Source organism: Cupressus sempervirens, chromosome 3 (assembly GCF_028749045.1).
Source record: "Cupressus sempervirens isolate cs-2001-9-10 chromosome 3, ASM2874904v1, whole genome shotgun sequence".
NCBI lineage: Eukaryota > Viridiplantae > Streptophyta > Pinopsida > Cupressales > Cupressaceae > Cupressus > Cupressus sempervirens.
The window spans coordinates 842,454,874-842,475,339 of NC_143120.1; the positions used below are offsets into that span (position 1 = coordinate 842,454,874).

General features: G+C 36.6%; 1 protein-coding gene across 1 annotated transcript in view; it reads right to left on the reverse strand.

The window, feature by feature from the left end:
• LOC149569408 (vacuolar protein sorting-associated protein 26A-like) overlaps positions 1 to 20,466 on the reverse strand; it is a 131,992-nt gene that overhangs the window by 110,308 nt on the left and 1,218 nt on the right. The window contains exon 2 of the mRNA XM_089822125.1: positions 9,304 to 9,352. Coding sequence (XP_089678251.1) covers positions 9,304 to 9,306 — 3 coding nt within the window. The 5' untranslated portion in view covers positions 9,307 to 9,352. The remainder of the gene's footprint in view (positions 1 to 9,303; positions 9,353 to 20,466) is intronic.

The following is a 20,466-nucleotide window of genomic DNA, read 5'->3' on the forward strand; positions in this document are numbered from 1 at the left end:
GAAGCTTGTGAAATTAAAACTTTCTATATTGTATTTATTTAATACAAAAATAGGTGTCATTAAATTAATCAATATCAATATACTATTTCAAAACTTTATTTAATCATTAAATTCTATAAGTATATATTCATATTGTTTTAAAATTGTTGCAAATTATGTTCGATATCAAACTTATTTAATTTGTTTGTTCTTATACTTGTAGAGTGCAATTGCAGACTTGTGTTAGTGACATACCTATAGAAACAAGATGACTAGTGGTGGCAGAGCTAAGGATCCTTTATGGAAACATGAGATCCTGGGGGTGATTAATAGACACGTCGAATGTATCCATTGCCATAAGAAAATGACTTCAGGAATAAGCTTATTGAAATACCATCTCGTGAAGATTCCATGCAATGATATTACACCGTGTGAAGAATGTTTGGAAGAGGTTACAAGACAGACTTTGACAAGTCTACAAAAATATGCACAAGGTAAGGCAGAAAAAAAGAGGACATTTGAGGCCATGGCAGTCCCAATGGGGACTTTTAGTTCTACAGGATCAGAAACAAGTGGAGAGGGTCCTTCTTCTATTGGGCCTTGGATACGAGGATCAGGAAGTACGAGTGGGTCTCTAGCAAACTTGTGGGTTCCACATAACTCTCTTGGTGCTCAACCCGGCTTGCTAGGCACTGCGTAGAACAAAGAGATGTATGAGAAGACAAAGGTGGCAATTACAAGATTTTGGATCTACAATGATATTCCCTTCAATTCTTTATGTAGTCCGTATTGGGATCAAGTGGTAACTTCCATTTCTTTGTCTGGTAAGGGGTTCAAGCCCCTAACTCCCTATGAGGTGAGTGGGCCATTGTTACAGGACGAGGTAAGAAATATTCATCAGCTTGTGGAAGGGCAGAGAAAAGTTTGGGAACAAAAAGGTTGCACTATTATATCTGATGGGTGGACGGATGGCAAGAACAGGACGCTTATCAACTTTATAGTTGCTTCAAGGGGGAAGTTGGCATTTCTAAAATCAATTGATGCCTCTGATCAAGTAAAAAATGCCAAAAATTTGTGTAACATGTTATATGAGATGGTAATAGAAGTGGGAGTGGCTAATGTCATCCAGATTGTCACTGATAATGCAGTTGTGTATGTGGCTATCAGTAGATTTCTCATGGAGAGACATCCCACATTATTTCAGAGCCCTTGTGTTGTCCATTGTCTTGACTTGCTTCTTGAGGATCTAGGGAAACTGAGCTGGGTGGAGAAGGTGGTTAAAGATGGAAGGAATATTGCTAAGTACATCTACAATCATACATGGGTCTTGAGTCTTATGAGAGAGCACACTAGTGGTAAGGATCTTGTACGGGCAAGGATCACACGCTTTGCTACTAATTTTCTAAACTTGAAAAGCATATCTGATACATTGCTAGACCTCAGGTGCATGTTTCTTGATAAGAAATCGTTAGAAAGTCCTTATGCCAGGAAGCTTGAAGTAAAGAAGATTGTGAGGATTGTATTTTTGATGGTAGCTTTGAAAAGCTGATGGAAGAGACCCTCAAAGTAAGTTTTCAAGTATTCATTGATGATTTAGTATTCAATTTTGAAATATTTCCCTTGGCTATATTGTAATATAAGATGGTGAAGAGTTTGTTGTATTCTTTGCTAATGTGAAACGTTGTCTTCATTCTTCCAACAGTTATTCTCTAATGACAATCTATCTTTTCACTTGGCTCATGTTGCACATATTTCTTATTGCATAGATGATTGTATTTCTCACTAGGTGACAAAACAACTCGTAAATGAAGTTGAAAACTCATACATGGAGTTGAAAGGTCACCGCTCATTTAGAACAACGGTTTCCTCCTTTACACAAGCCTCATGTGTTGTAACGGTCATGATCTCAAACTTAGGGGTGTGATTGTTGAGTCGCTCATGACTATGCAGGACATGAGTCAAGTCTTTCAGTTCTTTTATATGGTGGTCATTCATTAAAGGGTCTTCTATTCATTCATAGCGTTATGAGTTTTGAAGAGCTATGATGATGTAGATGTTGGAATTCTAAGAATTATCATGTGCAAGTGTCGTTTGTACAAGTGTATTAACATGACAACATGAAAGGCCATCGGATCTATGAAGAGTAGTTGAACGACATTTCTTTTTGGTTAGTTCTACTAGCGTATGATGCTCATTATTTGGGAATAATGAGCTTTGGGTATTCGAGTCTACTAATTCTAGAACGATGAAGGTGTTTTCTTGCTTTTCACATTTAGGTGGCACTCCAACTAGATCTTATTATCTCTTCTTCTACTGACAATTTTTCTTCCACCTCACCATTGGGGATTATCTCATTTAGGGCTTATCGTGAATGTAATATGAGGTTTTTAGAGGAGACAGTAATCATATGTAGAATTTGTTGTTTCCTTGGGGTTCAAATTTGTTGTTGGTTGAATTGGGAGATGACAAAATTTATCGCTATGTGGTACCATTGTGTTGAATGCCTAGATGAATCACGCAGAGACAATTCTAAGAGACCAAGCGCTGAGGTCGAAGTAGTAAATGAGGTGTAGCAATATCCAGTTGTTGAATGACAGCAGTTTGTGCCAAAAAGGGTGGTCATCACCTATAGATGGTTACAGGTTTGGCTTGTACGAGTACTTGAAAAAAGCATGTGATCATGAAGCGCATCTCAATATCTGAAATGGATTTGAGGATCTTCAATCTCGTCCTTCCCTATTCAACAAACATTTTAGAAAATAGTTGTAAGAGAGAGAGAAGAACTAGGATTCGAGATTTTATTATCGTTTGTTGATTATCTATTCAAGGGTAAATGAAGTGAATTTTAGTGTTCACATATATGTATAACCATTAGGGCTCATTTCTACTTGTAGTTGTGAATGGAGTTTCATACTTGTAGTATCATGTTCTTTCAGACAATGGCACCTTTTGCAAATTACCAATTAGACAAGAAGTTGTTAAACAAATTCTTAGTAATTACATGTTGGAGAGAACACGAGTGATATATTTTAGCATTGCATCAAATGTGATAGTTGGTTTCAATATATACTAAAGAAAACTGAACCTCAACTAACTAATATGGATCCCTGGATTGTATTATCAATTATGTCAAAAATAAATTGTTAATGATGGTTGAGGTGTATTATGTAGAAGAACTCTTTTGGGTGCAGATTGAAGCATCTTATCTCACTCTCTCATAAATAGGCCATCTTATGTTGTGTCATATAAGTATTCTATGCTTATTGACTATAAATAGTGGTTGTTTTCTTAGCATTGATTTATAGATATCTCTCTGTGATAGGTTGATTTATACTCTCTTGGTTGCAAAGTGCAACAAGAAACAATGAGATGAGGGTGTTGCTTTAATGATTCGGAGGGAGATGTTCAGCTTCACAAGGAGGTTACATCAGCTATCTTATTGTGGTGATCAAAAGTTGTCCCTTCTAAGAGGGAGTCGTTGTTGAGAGATAATCTCAATCATTCCTATACATGTCGTTACTGAATTCTTCTCTGCTACATAAGTTGGAGGTGTAATCCCTTGTTAATGACTTCTCTGTGAGAGAAGTTCGAGGTGCAATCCCTTGTTAACGAGTTCTTCTCTGTTAATGATATCATAGCCATCCCCCAAACATGGTTCATCTGTATCAACAAAGCCAAGCATATACATGATAGGTTCATTGATTCCAATATATATTCCACACAAACCCACCAATCATCATCCAATATCAATACCTTCACCATTTGAGCCCTCTCTAAATTTGATTGCTTCTAGAAACCCATTGTTTGCTAACAAACATCTGACTTAAAGCCCCTTTTACATCTTCCCAAGACATCTCAAAAGAATTTTGTGAAATACAAACTAAGTCTAAGCAACCTAAGGACATATTTAATAGTAAGTTAGCGATACATTTGAAATATGTCAATAATGCAAAAATATCTTTTATTCAATTATATAAAACATGGCATAAAATGATAAATAAACCTAAATAAATCAAATTTTAAAATTTACCTTCAAAAATTCTACTTTTGGAAAAGTTCTGAAAATTGCTTGTGACATTATGATTTGCAACAAACATCTGAATCAGATTAACCTCTTAGTATATTTCTTTCATCCACACTATTTGAGTGCCAATTGCTTGAATTACGAAATTGTGCGAGTGTACAATGCACGGTGTCTATAGGATGTAATCATATCTAGCCTCTACCAAAGCACCTACAACCCTGTAAACTTTTGCAGTGTTTGCAATTAATTGGACAAAATTATATATCGCATCATCTCTATGAAGTCAATAAGAATCATGGAAAAGAACTCTACATCTTCACTTCCCCTTCACTGTCAGCAGCCCTTAAAACCAATGCCCCCTTGGAGGCTGCTGCAATAACATTGATCAATGGACAATTTTTACAATCTTCACATCTATCAGAGAGAATACAAATAACTATTTAAACTCAAGAATCTCTAATTGGTCCTTTATAGATTTTCCCTCTTTATGCAATAAGGTGGTATGCACCTTTTCAAATCCAAGACCTATGTAGCCAAGAGGTGCATTATTTATAGCTAACATCGTCTCCCTCCAATATAACAATTCACCAAGTTGAATGGAAAACCATTCACAAAGAGGCAATGTGCAATTTTTTCATCAATAATAACTCTTGCCTCATTCTTAGATGCCTTCTCTAATGGTGGTGGAGATTTGTGGTTCTATATCTTCATCCTCTGTAGAGAGCATAGGTAAGAAGGGAAGGGATGTCTAGTTATCATAACTGATTGAGAAGGTGGTGTTATTTTTTCCTCAAAACTATAACCACTTTGGTTTTTGCAACCTATCTAACAACATCTTGCTCTTTTATAAGTGATGTTATTTGTGCAGCTGACAACCCCTTCTTCTTTGTCCCTGTTACATCCCAAATTTTGCCCTAATTTTCTTTTATGATAAAAATAGTCGTTGAACCAAAATAAGATTTTCATGTTCAAAGTAGTTTATAGCCGTTATGTTCATGTGAAATGGATTTAGTTGTTAGTCGTTATATTCATGTGAAATGGATTTAGTTTCTAGCCGTTATGTTTTATGCGAAATGAATACAGTTTATAATCGTTATGTTCATGTGAAATGAATATAGTTTTAACCGTTGTTCAATCAGTTATTATTTATGATGAAATTCTTAACGATATTATTAAGCAAATTATGAATTATGAAATTGATGTTTTTTGGCGAGAATGATTGTTTTGAAGGTTACAGGATAAAGACTCAAGAAAGAGGGGGAAGCATTACGAAATGAGGTCATTCGGCACTGGGACTATTATGTGACCTAGTTATCAAGAAGATCACGTTGATCAAAAGACGCCATGGCAAGGTTGTTAAGCTTGACAATTAAGGTTCAAAGTGGAAAAGTTACATGAGCTATAAATAATATAAAATTGTAAAATTAAATAATAAAAGAAAACTTACCTTTAAATTATTAAGCAACAATATCATTTAATATTGTATTATTACTTTGATTAACTTACAATCAAATATTGCATAGTGCCACTATGTATATACTTAATTATAAATTAACCAAAATAATAATACAACATTAACATATATCTTCTTATCCTTGTTCCAACGTATCTTACTTTCTAACCGATGGGGAGTTTCTTGCGTATTACAATCTTGTAACGACAATAGACGAACAGTCGATTGATATCATTATATATACTGCCTTGTCGTTTTGGGAGAGACGAAGAAATCTATCTTTTCTTACTTCCGCCTCAGTGTTTTAGTAAATGCCTTTCTGTACCCGAGCTGGTGGAGAACGAAAGTCTTTACTACAGTGAGTGGTCGGTCCCGAGACTCCCTTCTAAATTTCCATCGACTGTCCTAACTTTCTTGCAAACTTCTGTCGCCTGTCCTAGGATCTGGTTACGCACGAACTCAATCACCCGATATTGCGTGAAGCCATCCTTGCATGCTTCTGAGCTACGGACTCCAGAACCGGTTGAAGACTATCCCAAGCAGAAGCGTACAATACACTGCAGACAAGTAAGGATGAACCACAATGTTCATATCTTCTTGCACGCGTTTTTTTTCATCTCTGTTCTATTCCTTTTTCTGAGTCGGGTTGAATAAATGTGAAGAGTAGGAGTATACAAATTGAGTCATAGTATCATACATGTGCTTATCACCTTAGTAGAATATCACCGAGTATAGCAACCTTTGTTAGCAATAAAGTAAGAAACGTCTTTGACAATGGTGATAAGGAAATAATAAGACCTTTGATCTTTTTTTTTTTCACATATATGTCTGAATTCACCTCAATGTTTCCTTGTAATAGAACTATATCAGTAACAACCCATGTCATATATCTGTGGAGTTATTTTAAGAACTGATCCGTATCCATCCATCAAAACAGTAATAAAGATCAAGTCTAAGTACCAACAAAAATTTGAGAAAGCCAAACCAAAATCTTATGATTAAGTGTAAGATTGTAATGGATTCAGGCACCAAGAATCACCGATCTGAAGATCTGTTGATGGTGAGAGGTGTAGATGGATCTGATACAAGAAAAATAAGATAGATATCAGTAATTGTTAATAGAAAAATAATTGTTAAATAATCTAAATAGCTCATGTAAATCCACTTGAAGAATTAATTGTCAAGCTAAGCGGTGGAGATCGGGTTATAAAAACCTACCTCTGAAATCCTTGGCCAGGGCGATAAAAAGGGCATTCATGCCACAACAAATGATCGCGTTGTTGTCCTGATACTTCAGCTATTCAATAGCTGTTAGGACCTCAACCCACCTGAGTACTCCAATGACTGGATCAATGAACATCCCAAGCCTGACCTCAGGGTAGGGAGGGCCGTTCTATTTTATTAGAACTTGTGGGGATAAGTAAAAAGGTTCGCGGTTGGGAGGTTAAGCCCATGTTAATGCTTCTCCTCTCACCAAAGTCAGAGCTTGGTCAATTAATTGGAAAAGTCTCTCAAGAAATCAGTACATATCTTTGTTTATTTAAGTTTCTTTATATATATATATATATGCATATTTCTGAAAGATTCTTCCATGCACTTAGTCGTTCCTTAAATTGAATTCTTTTTAGCATATTAGATACAATTTTTCTTACAATAAGGTAGATTAGGGATTTTCAAACATTAGAATAAATTTGATACTCAGTAATTAAAATAGATTCAGAATCTTAGATTAACTTCAATATTAGTTTAGATATCTCATCAAATAATTGGGATATTAAATTCAGCAGATTTATAATTGAGGAAATAACCGGATGTTACAATCCCTAGGTCTTCACACATATTAATCCATTTAACCCCAAGACCCAAAAAAGAAGTCTCACTCGGTAATAGAGGCTATTGTTTTATGAAATTTTTGAAGTACGTCTCCATTTTGGAGAACCTTTATCAATTTTAAAATATTACCCTCCCTCCCCACATAAGCTTTGATTACTCATTATTGTGATCTTTAAATAGCTCTATGGAAGCTATTTGGCACTTCACAATTGATCTCCTTCAAATACAATCACCATACATGAAACTTACAAATTGGAGAGAAAATATTGAGATAGCAATATCAGAGGTAAACACCAAACGTAAGTATGTTTGAAGGCCTCATGTCAGGCCGTTTAGGGCTCGGAATAAAATTCTTAAAAGTATTGTTTTCAATTCAAGTTTGGGCCTGCTTTTGCACCTTAGGGTTGTGAGTTTGTTTGGGTACTCAATGGGCGAATCATGTTGTGTGTTGGGTGCACAAAAGGTTCATGCCTTGCAGTACATGTGTGCATGCATTCCCAAGAGTATGAACCCAGGGCACCCATAACGTTGGGCATACACCCTGTGTCCACCAAGCACACACCCATAGATGAACCTTGTGCTTTTGCACATGGTTAATAGAAACTACTTGTAGTTTTGGGATTTTCCTATTTCAATGATGTGTGTAATGGAGTATCAAAGACTGACTGAAAAAGTGGATGCTTTGAAAATAATTTTGTGAACAAGAAAAAAAAATTTAGTAGTAAGTTTGAACTTATTGAAATAGTAAGAACATTACATAAAATAAGTACATCAAACAAAACTTGAATAAAAACTAAGATGGAGTCCATGAGGTGAACCATTCATCCAAAATAATCCCCAACTCCAAAACATTTTTTTAGACTTAATAACAAAGGTCTGCTACTGCCATTACAGAGTCTTTACAAAGATTACAAAAAACCAATAGTTATAACATGACACCAAGAAAAGTGTTCTAAGAAGCATTCACACTTGTAGACAAGAACAGAAGTGAACCATGAGAGATTTTGCATAAAAACAATTTTGTAACTAAACCAAAATGACAACCTTTGGTTACCCTCATTACTGCTATTCTTTTCTAATAATCCATTTGTCATTAAGCAAAAACAAAATTGTACCCAATTGTCTTATCCATTGTCTATTCTATTAGGTTGTTCAAAATTGGTCTTTAATATTGCTCGAAAATGTACAATGTACTTCAATCAAGCCATTTCCAACATCATCATGGTAAAGCTAATTTGTCAGTAAAGAAATTGCCAACAAAGGTCAACTTCAGAAAACCAGACCATTTTACTCCTTACTTGCAAAAACATGTACATTCTCAAATTCTGCCAAAGCTAAATAGAGATAACTCAAAATTTGTGTTTGTTTAGCATTTCTCCTCACTTTGGCTTAAGTAAGAAGTTGTTATTTGTATCCTTCCTTTCACAATTTGCCAAATCATAAGTTTTTGAATTATGATATAATCAAAACAATATCATTCATCCACATCCCTAAATAGGGATAAATAAACTTCATCTTAAATACATAAGAAGTGTCCTTGCATTTATTTTCTAAAACCAATTCAGGTTAATAAATTCTATTTCCTTTAGACTTAATCAAATAGTACATTCATTTTCCTAAACTGATCAAATGTACAACCAAAATGGCATTTAATTCACATTATTTTTGCATTCTGTTAAATATAACCCTAGCCATCTCATTCCAAGAATAACATTGGAAGCTATATCATTACTTTAGGAGCTCAGTTTGACACTGATAACATTTATCTTCTGAGATGCTAATGATTACCTTGAATTAGCGCTCAATTATTTAGTTATTAGATTAGAATCAGAGTTTGTAATTTTTTTGTTCCAAACTCCGTACACATTGATGTTTTATTGGATTTAAAACCCAAATGCATTTCTTAAATGGTGGTCTGGAATAAGAAATAAAATAATCTCCTTAATCTTCACAGCTCGACAACCACATATAACTGGTGAAACAAAGAATTTCTGGTACAAGAAAATGACCTTACCATTTTCGCAACAAAGCAACACTGCTGTGCTGTCACCAAGACTCAGAAACTGCATAAGGTTTGTCAAAATCAATGGATTAGACTTAGCTCTCACAATACAAAATGTGAAAACAGCATAAGAATTTGAAGTATACTGTGGATGAACAGCAATTTACTTTGATGCTAAGCATTTGCAGTGATTATTAGAAACAATGTTCGATAATATTATTATTCATTAATGCTGAAAAAAAGATTTGAAGAAATGGTAAATAGTAGACACTACATTCATTTTAAGCAGAACAAAAAACAGAAGTCCATACATTGTTTCTGCACAGATGTTTTCTATACAAGCTGAAGTAGAAGTAACAGCCAATGAAGCAGAGGTTCATGAATTACTACTGCAAATAGATGTTTTCTGTACATTCAAGATACAACTATTGGCAATTCAACCCCCAGATGAAAGGCTGTGGCACATTTGTTGCCATTAATCAAGAAATTCACATATTACATTAAGAATGTAGGTAAGGCATTGATACAACTCATGAGGATTCAGACCAACTTGTAAATGGAAGGATAAAATAAACAAGACATCCTGACTCCTGAGAATTCATCAGGGTTTAGACTTAAAACTGGAAATAGACAAAAAAAAATCGTCAGAAAAAGTCAAGACATCCTTGGAATTCATCAGAAAATTACTGGGAACATTCCCACCATCAATAATGATGAAACCACTATCCAGCAGCCTTCTAATAAAATGTGTTCATTAGACTGGATCTAAGGGTGGAGCTAAAAGAATCATCTTGTGCAAATGGAGGATATGTGAGTGTACATTTTAATAAAAACACAAAGTCCAGCTCCATAGCAACAAATTGAATGTTAATATATAATTTGCACAAAGGATATCAAATGTCATTCCATCTCATACAGACCATCGGTCGAGGATCTAACTGTGATGTCTCAAATTACAAGAACCCAAATTTTGCCCTAGATTATACTTTCTATATCAAAACAAGTAGGGTTTATATGGTACCTTTTGTTTTGATTGAGATCCTGCGAGCAAGTTATGAAACATTACAATCATAATTCATAATTAGAAATTCTTAAGTTAGAAATCAAAATATATCACATTAATAGACGGCTTCAATCAGAGTTTAGATGACCCAGCCATAGAAGCAATAAGGGAAATTTTATGAGGTGCCCAAGAGACTGCCTACCCTAGGCCCAAGAGCCGATAAACCATCCATCTTGGCCTCATGTGACCCTTGCCATACAAATGAGGTGATGTACCTAGTGCAGTGTCCTATCACCATGTCCCTCATCCTTGTCACTTCTACCTTATTCCCAATGCATTAGTCCATAATGGTAGAGGTTGTGAGGAATATACAGATGAGTGCCTGGAAAGTCTCTCCTCCTAAGCTCGAAGGCATCATTAGTCCAACATGAGGCAGTGTGCTTTAGAAGGTGAACTCATCACCATTCTCCCATTTGTAATCTCCTCATTCCCATGCCATGGATAATTATGACAGACAGGAAGCATTATTTTGCATGCAATTTCTATTTTACAGCACTTACAAGATATCAGAGAAATCATATATTCAACTACTGAATGGACTCTGTGTAAGTGCACATATATATATAGAGACACACGTGCAATGATGAATTGATATATCATTCATACTGAAAATATTCGTATCTCAAACCAATATATAAAACGACTGGCAAACACTTATTATATATTATTAATATCCAGCATTGCTGTTCTGAGATTATTACTCCAACCTCTCAAGAATCGTGCCTCTTTGTCAAGCCACATATTCCCATTTCTAGTAAGCACATCCTTTCAGGATTAGTTTATTATACCAATATTATTTTTTCATTAATTGATCCAAAGGTGTCATCCTTGCTTTAAGACTTGATCTTAGTTGCTAACTTAATTATATGTCATAATCCTTGCTTTGGTTTCTGCCTCTCCTGCCTTCTTTGTTTGGTGTGGTATATAGACAGTGGAGAATCTTGCCATGTGTCAGGTGTCATAGAGTATTTTTTAGATCTCTCAGAGTTACGAAATGATATGAAGAATATACTTGGAGATGATACCTGTGCCGGGGCAGCAGGTCGCAGTATTTTTCAGATCTCTTCAGAGGAAGACTTTGTGTCCTCTGATACTACCGGACATGTTGCATGTTCCAGGCTGAGCAAGAATCTGATTTCAGGTTCTGTCATTGAGAATAGGTGATTTGAACTGATCTTCAGAGGAGGCCAGGTACTTATTTACCCCAAACGTGTCACTTCAGCTAAAGTGATTGGGACTCGACAAGGGAGCTTGTATCAACTTTCTTTCCAACCTATGCATGCCTTACCAGCAGTAGTAGCAGCAGTCACTTATGTGAGCTATGGCATAGAAGGATAGATCACCCACATCATGAAGCTTTGAGGGTACCATGGATAGATCACCCAATTTAGTACTGTGCACCAAGACGTATGCAAGCTGTGTACTTTGGAGAGCACTAAAAAAGACTTTCCCACAAGCACTGGTACATCAGTAGGAATTCTAGAATTGGTACATTCTAATGTATGTGGGCCCATGTTTACAGTTTCCTTGAGTTCTTGTGAGTACTATGTGGCCTTCATTGATGACTACTACAGGAAGGCATAGATCTTCTTCCTGACCACCAAGGATGAGATCTTCAAATGGTGTCAAAAGTTTAAAGCTCTTGTGGAGAACTAGACAGGAAAGAAGATAAAAGTCCTAAGGTTGGATAACAGAGGCAAGTACACTTCAAATGAGTTTGCAAACTATTGAAAACAGGAGGGTATTGGGAAGGAGCTGACAATACTTTATAACCCCTAACAGAACAGGGTTGCCAAGAGATAGAACACGACGATTATTGGGGCAGCACAGGCTATGATACATAATCAAGGATTACCACTTTTCTTATGGTTTGAGGCTTATAACATGGCAGTTTACCTTCAGAAAAAGTCCCCATAAGGCATTAAGTAGTAGGACTCCTAAGGAGGCTTTCACTGGTAGAAGACTCAATATTGGACCTATTCACATTTTTGTGGGTGTGACACACTCGCATGTCCCTTTGGAGAAGAGGACAAAATTGGAGTTCACTGCAGAGAAGGGTATTCTTGTAGTCAACAAAAATACCTCAGAGGCCTATCAAATCCACATTACAATATAGAAAGACTGTTGTCATGAGGGATGTCAGATTTGAGGAGCAGGCCTTTAGGAGGTCATGTGAGTTGAGAGACAGAGATGATCAGGTTCCACAGGTACAAGATGGTACATCACACAGGACACAGTTCTAAGTTTCAAGGACAGGGTTCAAGGGCTACAAGTTCACTTAGTACATGTATTCAAGGTATACAACTTACAGGTACATATTCATGAGCTTCAGGTATATCAGGCTCAGATCCTGGCACAAGTTCTAGAGGTCTAAGTGTTATGGCTAGACTCACATACGAGACTGAGGAGCATGAGAGCATTGCTCCACATGAGACCACTTCAGTGAAGAGGAAATTGAGATGGCTTCAGGACACCCTGAATGGCAGTAGATGAGCCGCAGAAGATGGTTAAAGAGAGTCGGACACCTGATATTTTTGTAGTTATCTGGCCATGGTGACAGACATCAGAGATTTTGAACCTTCCACTTTTGAGGAGGCAGCAGATCCAAGTGTTTGGAGAGATGCCATTGTGGAGTATAACTTCATCATGAAGAATGATGCTTGGGAGTTTGTGCCTAGACTAAAGGGGAAGTCAGAAGTGACTTCCAAGTGGTTCTATAAGATCAAGTATGTCGCAGATGGCAGCGTAGACAAGGCTCCATTTGTGACTAGGGGATTCTCTCAGGTGGAAATTGATTACAATCCGACATTCACTCCAATAGCAAGACATACTTCTAAATGGAGAGGCATAACCATTGCAGTAGAGATGGGTTGGAGCATTCATTAGATAGATGCAAAGACTATAAGACACAGGGACTTGAAAAGTTTGACAGAGGGTCTCATGTCTGCATCTGATTTTGAGTATCATTGATGAAATCAAACCCTATAAGCACTTTTTAATGCTTGTGTACCCGGCTGTCCGTTTGAGGCCTAAACGGTGTTTAATATTTCTAACACCATGCATTCAGTATATCCACTCGCCCCATGAAGATAAATTTTCATTCCGAGCCATTCCGTGAAGTTCCGCTTTGAGCAATGTCCAAATCTGCATTTTTGCCTAAGTGTCAAACAGTGATAGGAGGCCTAGTTTGCACTTGAATATCTTGCACCCAATAATGTTTCATGACTCGCCGCTTTGGGAGTGTTTAGTATCCATACCAGAGAGCCTATGTTTCAGATTTTGAATCATTTCGATATGTTTTGACTAAGTTTTGAGTCCCTCAAAGTTGGTCATTTATTGATGTCATGCTGATGTGAATTCTTCTGAATTCTGTGAAGCCCTATTTGACTTGTTATAACTTTGACTCAATTCACCAAAATGCTAAAATTCCTTTTGCATTGCATTCTAGAGGTCAGAAACTTACTATGTTTCAATTTTGAGCTTTTGACGAATCCGTTTGATCAGTTTTCGAATGCAATTCCAAATGCAATTTGTAACTTTTGACTAGTGTCAAGAAATGCAGATTGGTCAATACCCCTGTTCGTGATGTCATAACTCTGAATCTGTGATAGGTGAGAACAAATGGATTGTACCACTATATTCTCCTTTGAAAATACTTTTAAGTGTGCTAGTTTTCAAATCTTGACGAATCCATCTGCACACTTTCCCAAGTCCATTCCATTTGCAAAAACCGCTTTTTTGCCAGTATTTCCAGTACTACAAATCTGAGTAGCCCACTTTGACCGCTCGCCAAATGCGCCCAGTTATTCGTCATGAGCCCTAATCGCAAATTTATATTATCCTCATGACAGTGAACTAATGCCCCAATTTTTGTGCCCCCAAGTATCCGTTTATCCAGTTTTCAAAGCCAAAACAGAAAGCAATTTATTGTTTTCTGACATATTTTATTTGCAGGCAATTCTGAGAGGGCAACTTTGACAGTCAATATCTTTTGACTGAAAATTCGTCGTAAGACAAGATTCGACAAGGTGCAAGTATGTACCACAAAGAATAAATTTGTTCGATTTCAAAGCCCCGTCAGGTGTTTTTGTCAATTTTTAAAGCCAGTCAAAGGATCTCCTAGCACAAAATTGACAAGTTTGCAAAAAAGGTGGGAATGAGTTTTAAAAATGATGGTTCAGTGGTCAGGCTTGATCTTGATTGATACCTTATGTTCATTAGATCAATTTGACGTATCATTTGTTTGAAAATGAAAATTTTTTAGCCAGACCCGCCTTGGGGCCTCACTAAATTCCATCTGATTGATAAGGCATCATGGAGTTTTCAAAGTGACTAAAATGGGTTAGAATGAGTGTGATTTTTGAAATATAAAGGTAGTATCCCACACTACAAAGCAGGCAAATGTCAAGTTACATGCCTCTGTTATAGAAGAAAATACAAGCAACATTGATGAAAGACCTTGTACTCCTCCAGATGGAGAAGATGAATTCATAAGTGATGATGGAACTGTATACAAATAGGATCGTAATCTTCAAGCTTGGGTTCCACAAGACAGTTCTTTTTATAAAGGATCACTTTATGGAGAAGATGAAATGACATTTGTGGATGAGGAGGAAATAATGCCAGTGCCAAATATGACAGATATTGCTATTGAAAATGAATTCAATGTTGCTTTTCCAACACGAATCCAAAACCTGAATCAAAATGGAAGTCAAAGGATATCCATACTAAGAGAAAGCCACAATAAAGGATAATCTCAGATGTTTTCTCACCCAATATGACCAGTGGTGTTTCTAACGCCCATTATAAAAGCAAATGAGTGCGGTTTACAAGTGTACGTGTGCTAAGGCAGAGTATGAAAGGAGAGTCTCGATCAGGAGATCCACAGCAAAAGAACAGAGGAGCCACTTTGCGGCATTGAGATGAAGCGGCAGCATGAGGGAAGAAGCTTGGACGTGCACGCAGGGAGCTCTACACAAAGAGGAAGCCACAGCATGTGAATGAAGACCCTGCTGCTGAAGATTGAAGCCGCCCAAGTTACAATTGTAAAGAGAAGTCAAACAGAGGTACGTAATAAAAGGAATTGTAGCGGAAAGGGGGGCTGCCATATTAGACCAGAATAGTACACCATTGAATTGTGACTTTATATAGTAGAAGGAATTTGTGGACTAGAAGACACATTTGAAAAGATGAATGGAAGCCAAGTAGTTAAAGGCAGTCACTGTCTAAACGGGGTAAGCAATATAACAAAAATGAAATTATAACTAAGATTCTCAATTATGAGGTATTTGAAGAGTGATGACTCTTAGGAAAAAACCTATATAAGGCATACCAAACAAGAAAGGGAGCCGACTGCAGAGTAGTTGTTCATTATAAGAGCCCATGGCTTGTCTCTGTAGCTATACGTTACAAATGCAGAGGTATTGCCAATAACCGGGCAGAAGGGTTTATACTTTCATCTCCAGCTATAGCTAAGAGGAGAACATGTGGATGTTTTCTTTTTATTAATAACTTTGCCCAGCCTAGCACCTACAATATACTGGGGGATGGAGAGATCTCATCAAGGGCATAGCAGAGGGCATGGTGAAGGAGGCTTCACCAAGCATTTTGGGTGGAAATCATTGGGAGAAACCACAGATGGTAAGGAGGTTTTAAAATTTTGTTTTCAAGGAGTTATCCCACATTCACGCCACAAAGGGAGATTCTGATGTTTAATATGAAAGCACACTTACTTTAAGTATCTTTGAGGCGTGGGCCCTTTAAAAGGCACTGCAACGTTTATGTGAGGGCTCACATGGAGTTGAGGTGGCAGTTAAAACTAAATTTTGAACGGACATGCAAAACGGAATGATGACATCAGCGATGACGTGGCAACATGTGGCGATAAACCGGTGGATTAAGCAGTGACATGGTAGTCGGATTCCAAATGCACCAGATCATGCCACGTGGCAGATCTGATGGCAATCGCAAAGGCGAAGTTGCAAGGCAATTAATCATCGACATGGCAACCGACCAGGTTGCAGTGATGTGTCGGGCTGAGGTGGACAGTGACTAGGCGCCAGCGAGCAATGAGGTGGACAAATCAAAAATTGACACCTGGTGGAGGCTTCAGATGTGGCATGCTTCCCAAGGTGCTGACGTGGCAAAAAATGACACATGTCGCAAGGTCCTTATGTCGCGATGACATGGCAAAATGCTGACTAGGATAGCAACATAGTGACTGATGATGTGGCGCAATGACGTGGCGAAGTAAGCACCCAATGAGATGATGTCACGTAGCGTCCAAGTGGCAGGGGTCGGATGACTAAGTAGGAATCCAGCAAATCAAAGCGCGACATGTGTCACAGCTCGGTCAAACATCTTTGACTCGAATGAAATTTGAGAGGGAAAACTCAAAAGACATGGAAAATTATTTTTTTAATATCTTTCTCAGAAATACGTGCAGAAATAGATTTAAATAAAATTTGACTTAATGTTATAGTTCAAACTTTATAAAATATCAAATTTATGCAATGATGTTGCTTCAAAGCCTTAGCAAAAGCATGTAAGTCCATACACGTATATTATATATCGTCGGAACCGAGAGAAGACGAACTTTTCGATTCTAGAGTGTGTTTTTGCACAAAAGGTCGCTAGTTCCAGTTATGCAGGGATTTGTCTCATGTACCAAATTTGCAGTTTCATTCAATTAGGGCAATGCAGCTCTGATTTCTAGTGAAATGATGGACTGAATGAACATAAAAAGGCAACATGAATGCGGTTATGGGCGAGTTTTGTCACATCTAAGTCAGTTAAATAGAGGTTTTATCAGTGTTCTAGATGCATTTTAGATATTTTGGCAACATAAGGTTTTTCATCATTAAACAAGAGATATTTTGTGTTTGTTACAAAACAATGATGAAAAACAGATTAGGTTTCATGGATAGAAAGATGAGAGATGTTCTACAAAGAAAAGGATGGAGATTCAAGTGGACACATGTCATTTCCAGATCGGATCTAAGATTCCATTCTTCTTCTATATCTTTCTTTCTCTCATTCTTTGTAGGGGTTCTAGTTTTGGAGAAAAAAGACTCACTGTTGTGATACCATGTGTGTTCCAATCTTGAGTGTTCTCCGATTTGCGAAACTAGGGTTGCAATTTTGATGTGTTCTCATCACTGTACCACATTATTCAGCATTATTCTCTTATATGAACAACAGTATTGAAGGTAAAATAGTTAGTTCTAATCTGTTAGGCAATTCTATGTTTTAATTTCATGCATATGAATGGATAATTTCAAGTAAATGAATACAAATGAGCAAGAATCTCTTTAGTTTGATTTTGATTCTCGTCTCCTTCCTCTGTTGTCTGCAATCTTTTGTGTTTAAGAACAAAGAGCTTAAACTCATTTTGCAATCCCTTAAGGCTGTATGTCTGGATAGGTTTGCTATTGGAACAAAGAGCCAAGTAAATGCTTATTTATCTTGACACAGTTGTAGGTTTCACTAGAAGGGTATTCAGTAAGTAGTGAGAGTTTTTATGAAGATAGATGTCTATTTACAAGGTGAAAGGATAGATCAGATATCTGAATATATGAGTATATCTCAGGTATCCATGTGTATGTTTTGACTTAGTTTTTACCCAATGGATAAGGCACTGATCAGCTACAGGATCAACTTGTTCTTACTGCTGCATATTTGGGGTTTTTGCTGAAATCAACATCATTAATCAAATGTTTTTCTCTTTAACTTAGCTTAGCAATTTCTTTGGCCATGTTATTAGCTATTCCATGTCTGAGATCTATGCATAAGTGTTAGAAGATTAAGGGTTTTATGTGTTGTTAATTTTATGTTTTAGCACTGGTACCATATATCAGAACCTCAAGGTTCACCCGTCTAGGTCTTGCGGAGCCTGAAGTGAAGGAGTTATGCCTTATAGTTGGCCCAAGATTGCAATGGAGTGCATCCATCATAGGAATTTGCTAGCCTTAGATGTATTGGTCTGGTTTCTTGGTTAATTTTAAATCTGTTAAATCAAGAGCCAACATAAAGCAAGCTCCATAAGCTTGGTACGCAAAGATTGATGCTTACTTGCAACAAATGGGCTTCGGAAAAAGTGAGGCAGATCCAAATCTCTACAACATAGTGGTTAGGGTTCATACTCTCATTCTAATACTTTATGTTCATGACTTTCCATGAGGCCAAAGAGGTGCAAAGCAACAAATGGGCTTCGAGAAAAGTGAGGCAGATCCAAATTTCTACTACATAGTGGTTGGGATTGATCCTCTCATTCTAGTACTTAATGTTGATGACTTGGCATGAGGCCAAAAAGTAAAAAGGGTGCTGTCTTTGGGCTTAGAAAGGATGGATTTCCACACCACCCTATTGTGCACGATCATCATGGTCTCTATCTTGGTAGCGGAATGCATTAAGAATGTCCAACCATGAGAAGTGGAATAGAAGTGGCAAGATTCACGAGCACGGTTATAGTACACCTCACTAGGTACTCCACCTCATATGGGTAGCACGCGCCACATGAAGCCAAAAGGGGACAGTATCTGCTCTTGAGCCTAGGGTAGAGGATCTCTAGGGCACCCTATTAAATCACCCTATCATTCCTATAGTTGAGTCCTCTAAAACTAATTTAAGCAATCTTGTGATTTAATCTAGACTTCTAGTATATATTTATCTCTAATTAAAGAGTTATATTTTATGAATTATGTTTATAAATGATCTATTTCTAATCCTGCACTTTCTCATCTTGATGATGGATCATGTAGTGTGATCCGAAACGTTGATGCTAAAACAACACACACAATCAAAACCAGAAAAGAACTTGTGATATTGCTATCAGGATTTAACTATGTAGGTTTTGAGTTAAACTCATTGACTCGTGTTTCATGAGTAGTGATATCAATATCACAATTTGACTTGCTGAGGAAAAAAATCTCTTACTTATCAGAAAAGAACTTGCTTTACAAATGGATTGTGGACACCTGATCTAAGTCACAGGGTTCGGCGAACTTCAATGATGAAGTTCGAAATCCGTCGCATATTTAGGGGTTCAAAAAAGTTCGATAAAATTCGTAACAAATTCGTGTTAAAACCACTGTATTTGGTCTACTTTAAATTTTCTCACTGTCGGCTGCTTTGTCTGGCATGTGAACGGGAAAGAGCGAGGGTTTTAGCCGACGCACAGACAGGAAAGAGGGTGTTTTCACAGATTTCCTCCCGAACCCGCCATTGACTGTACTCTGCGATTACTCTTCCGTCTTATTTGGACTTAAACGAATATTTTTTCCCAGGTTTTGGATCTTCAGCAGCGATGAACAATCCCCCGTCGTCATTTCTGAACTTTTTATTTCATTTGATGTTTCCTATCGGCTAATAATTTTGTTTATATTGCTATTATAATGTAGTTTATATTGTTATTATTATCATTATGTATGTGTTTTTTATTTCTTTATCAATAGTAAAATATATATATATTTATATTAGAAAAACATTAATATTTAATATATATTTTTGGTTATGTATTTTTTAAGTAAAATATTAATATTTTTCTTTTATCAATAGCAAAATATTTTTTTTAAATCTTTTTATTAGGAAAACATTAATGTTTCATGTATATTTTGTTTATGTATTTTATTAGATATTAATATTTTGTATGTTCAGCTATTATTATTCATAAATTTACTATAATTACTATAACTATAACTATATATATATATATATGGGGCGAATTTTATGTCGAATTTTTTTGAATTTTTTTGACCTCACGAACTTCATTCGAACTTCATGGTTGTCGCATTCGAATTCGAACTCGAACCTTGTGACTTAGCACCTGATAATGTTGATTGATCCCTAACTTGTTTGCTGGGTCTCAGCCAAGGTGGGAGATATCTCAAAAATTATAAATTATGGAGATCTATTTTATGAATTATGATTATAAATGATTCCTAATTTATCTGAAGGGTGTCAATCAAAGTGAGAGATATCTCTGACCTACTTTGTCTCAATTAAAAAATTGTGCCCTAGGGCAAATTTCAGGTATCTGTAATTAGAGGACATTACACTCACTTCATACTACAGATTTGGGCAAAGGTGCAGAGGTTGGTCAGAGGAAGACCAGA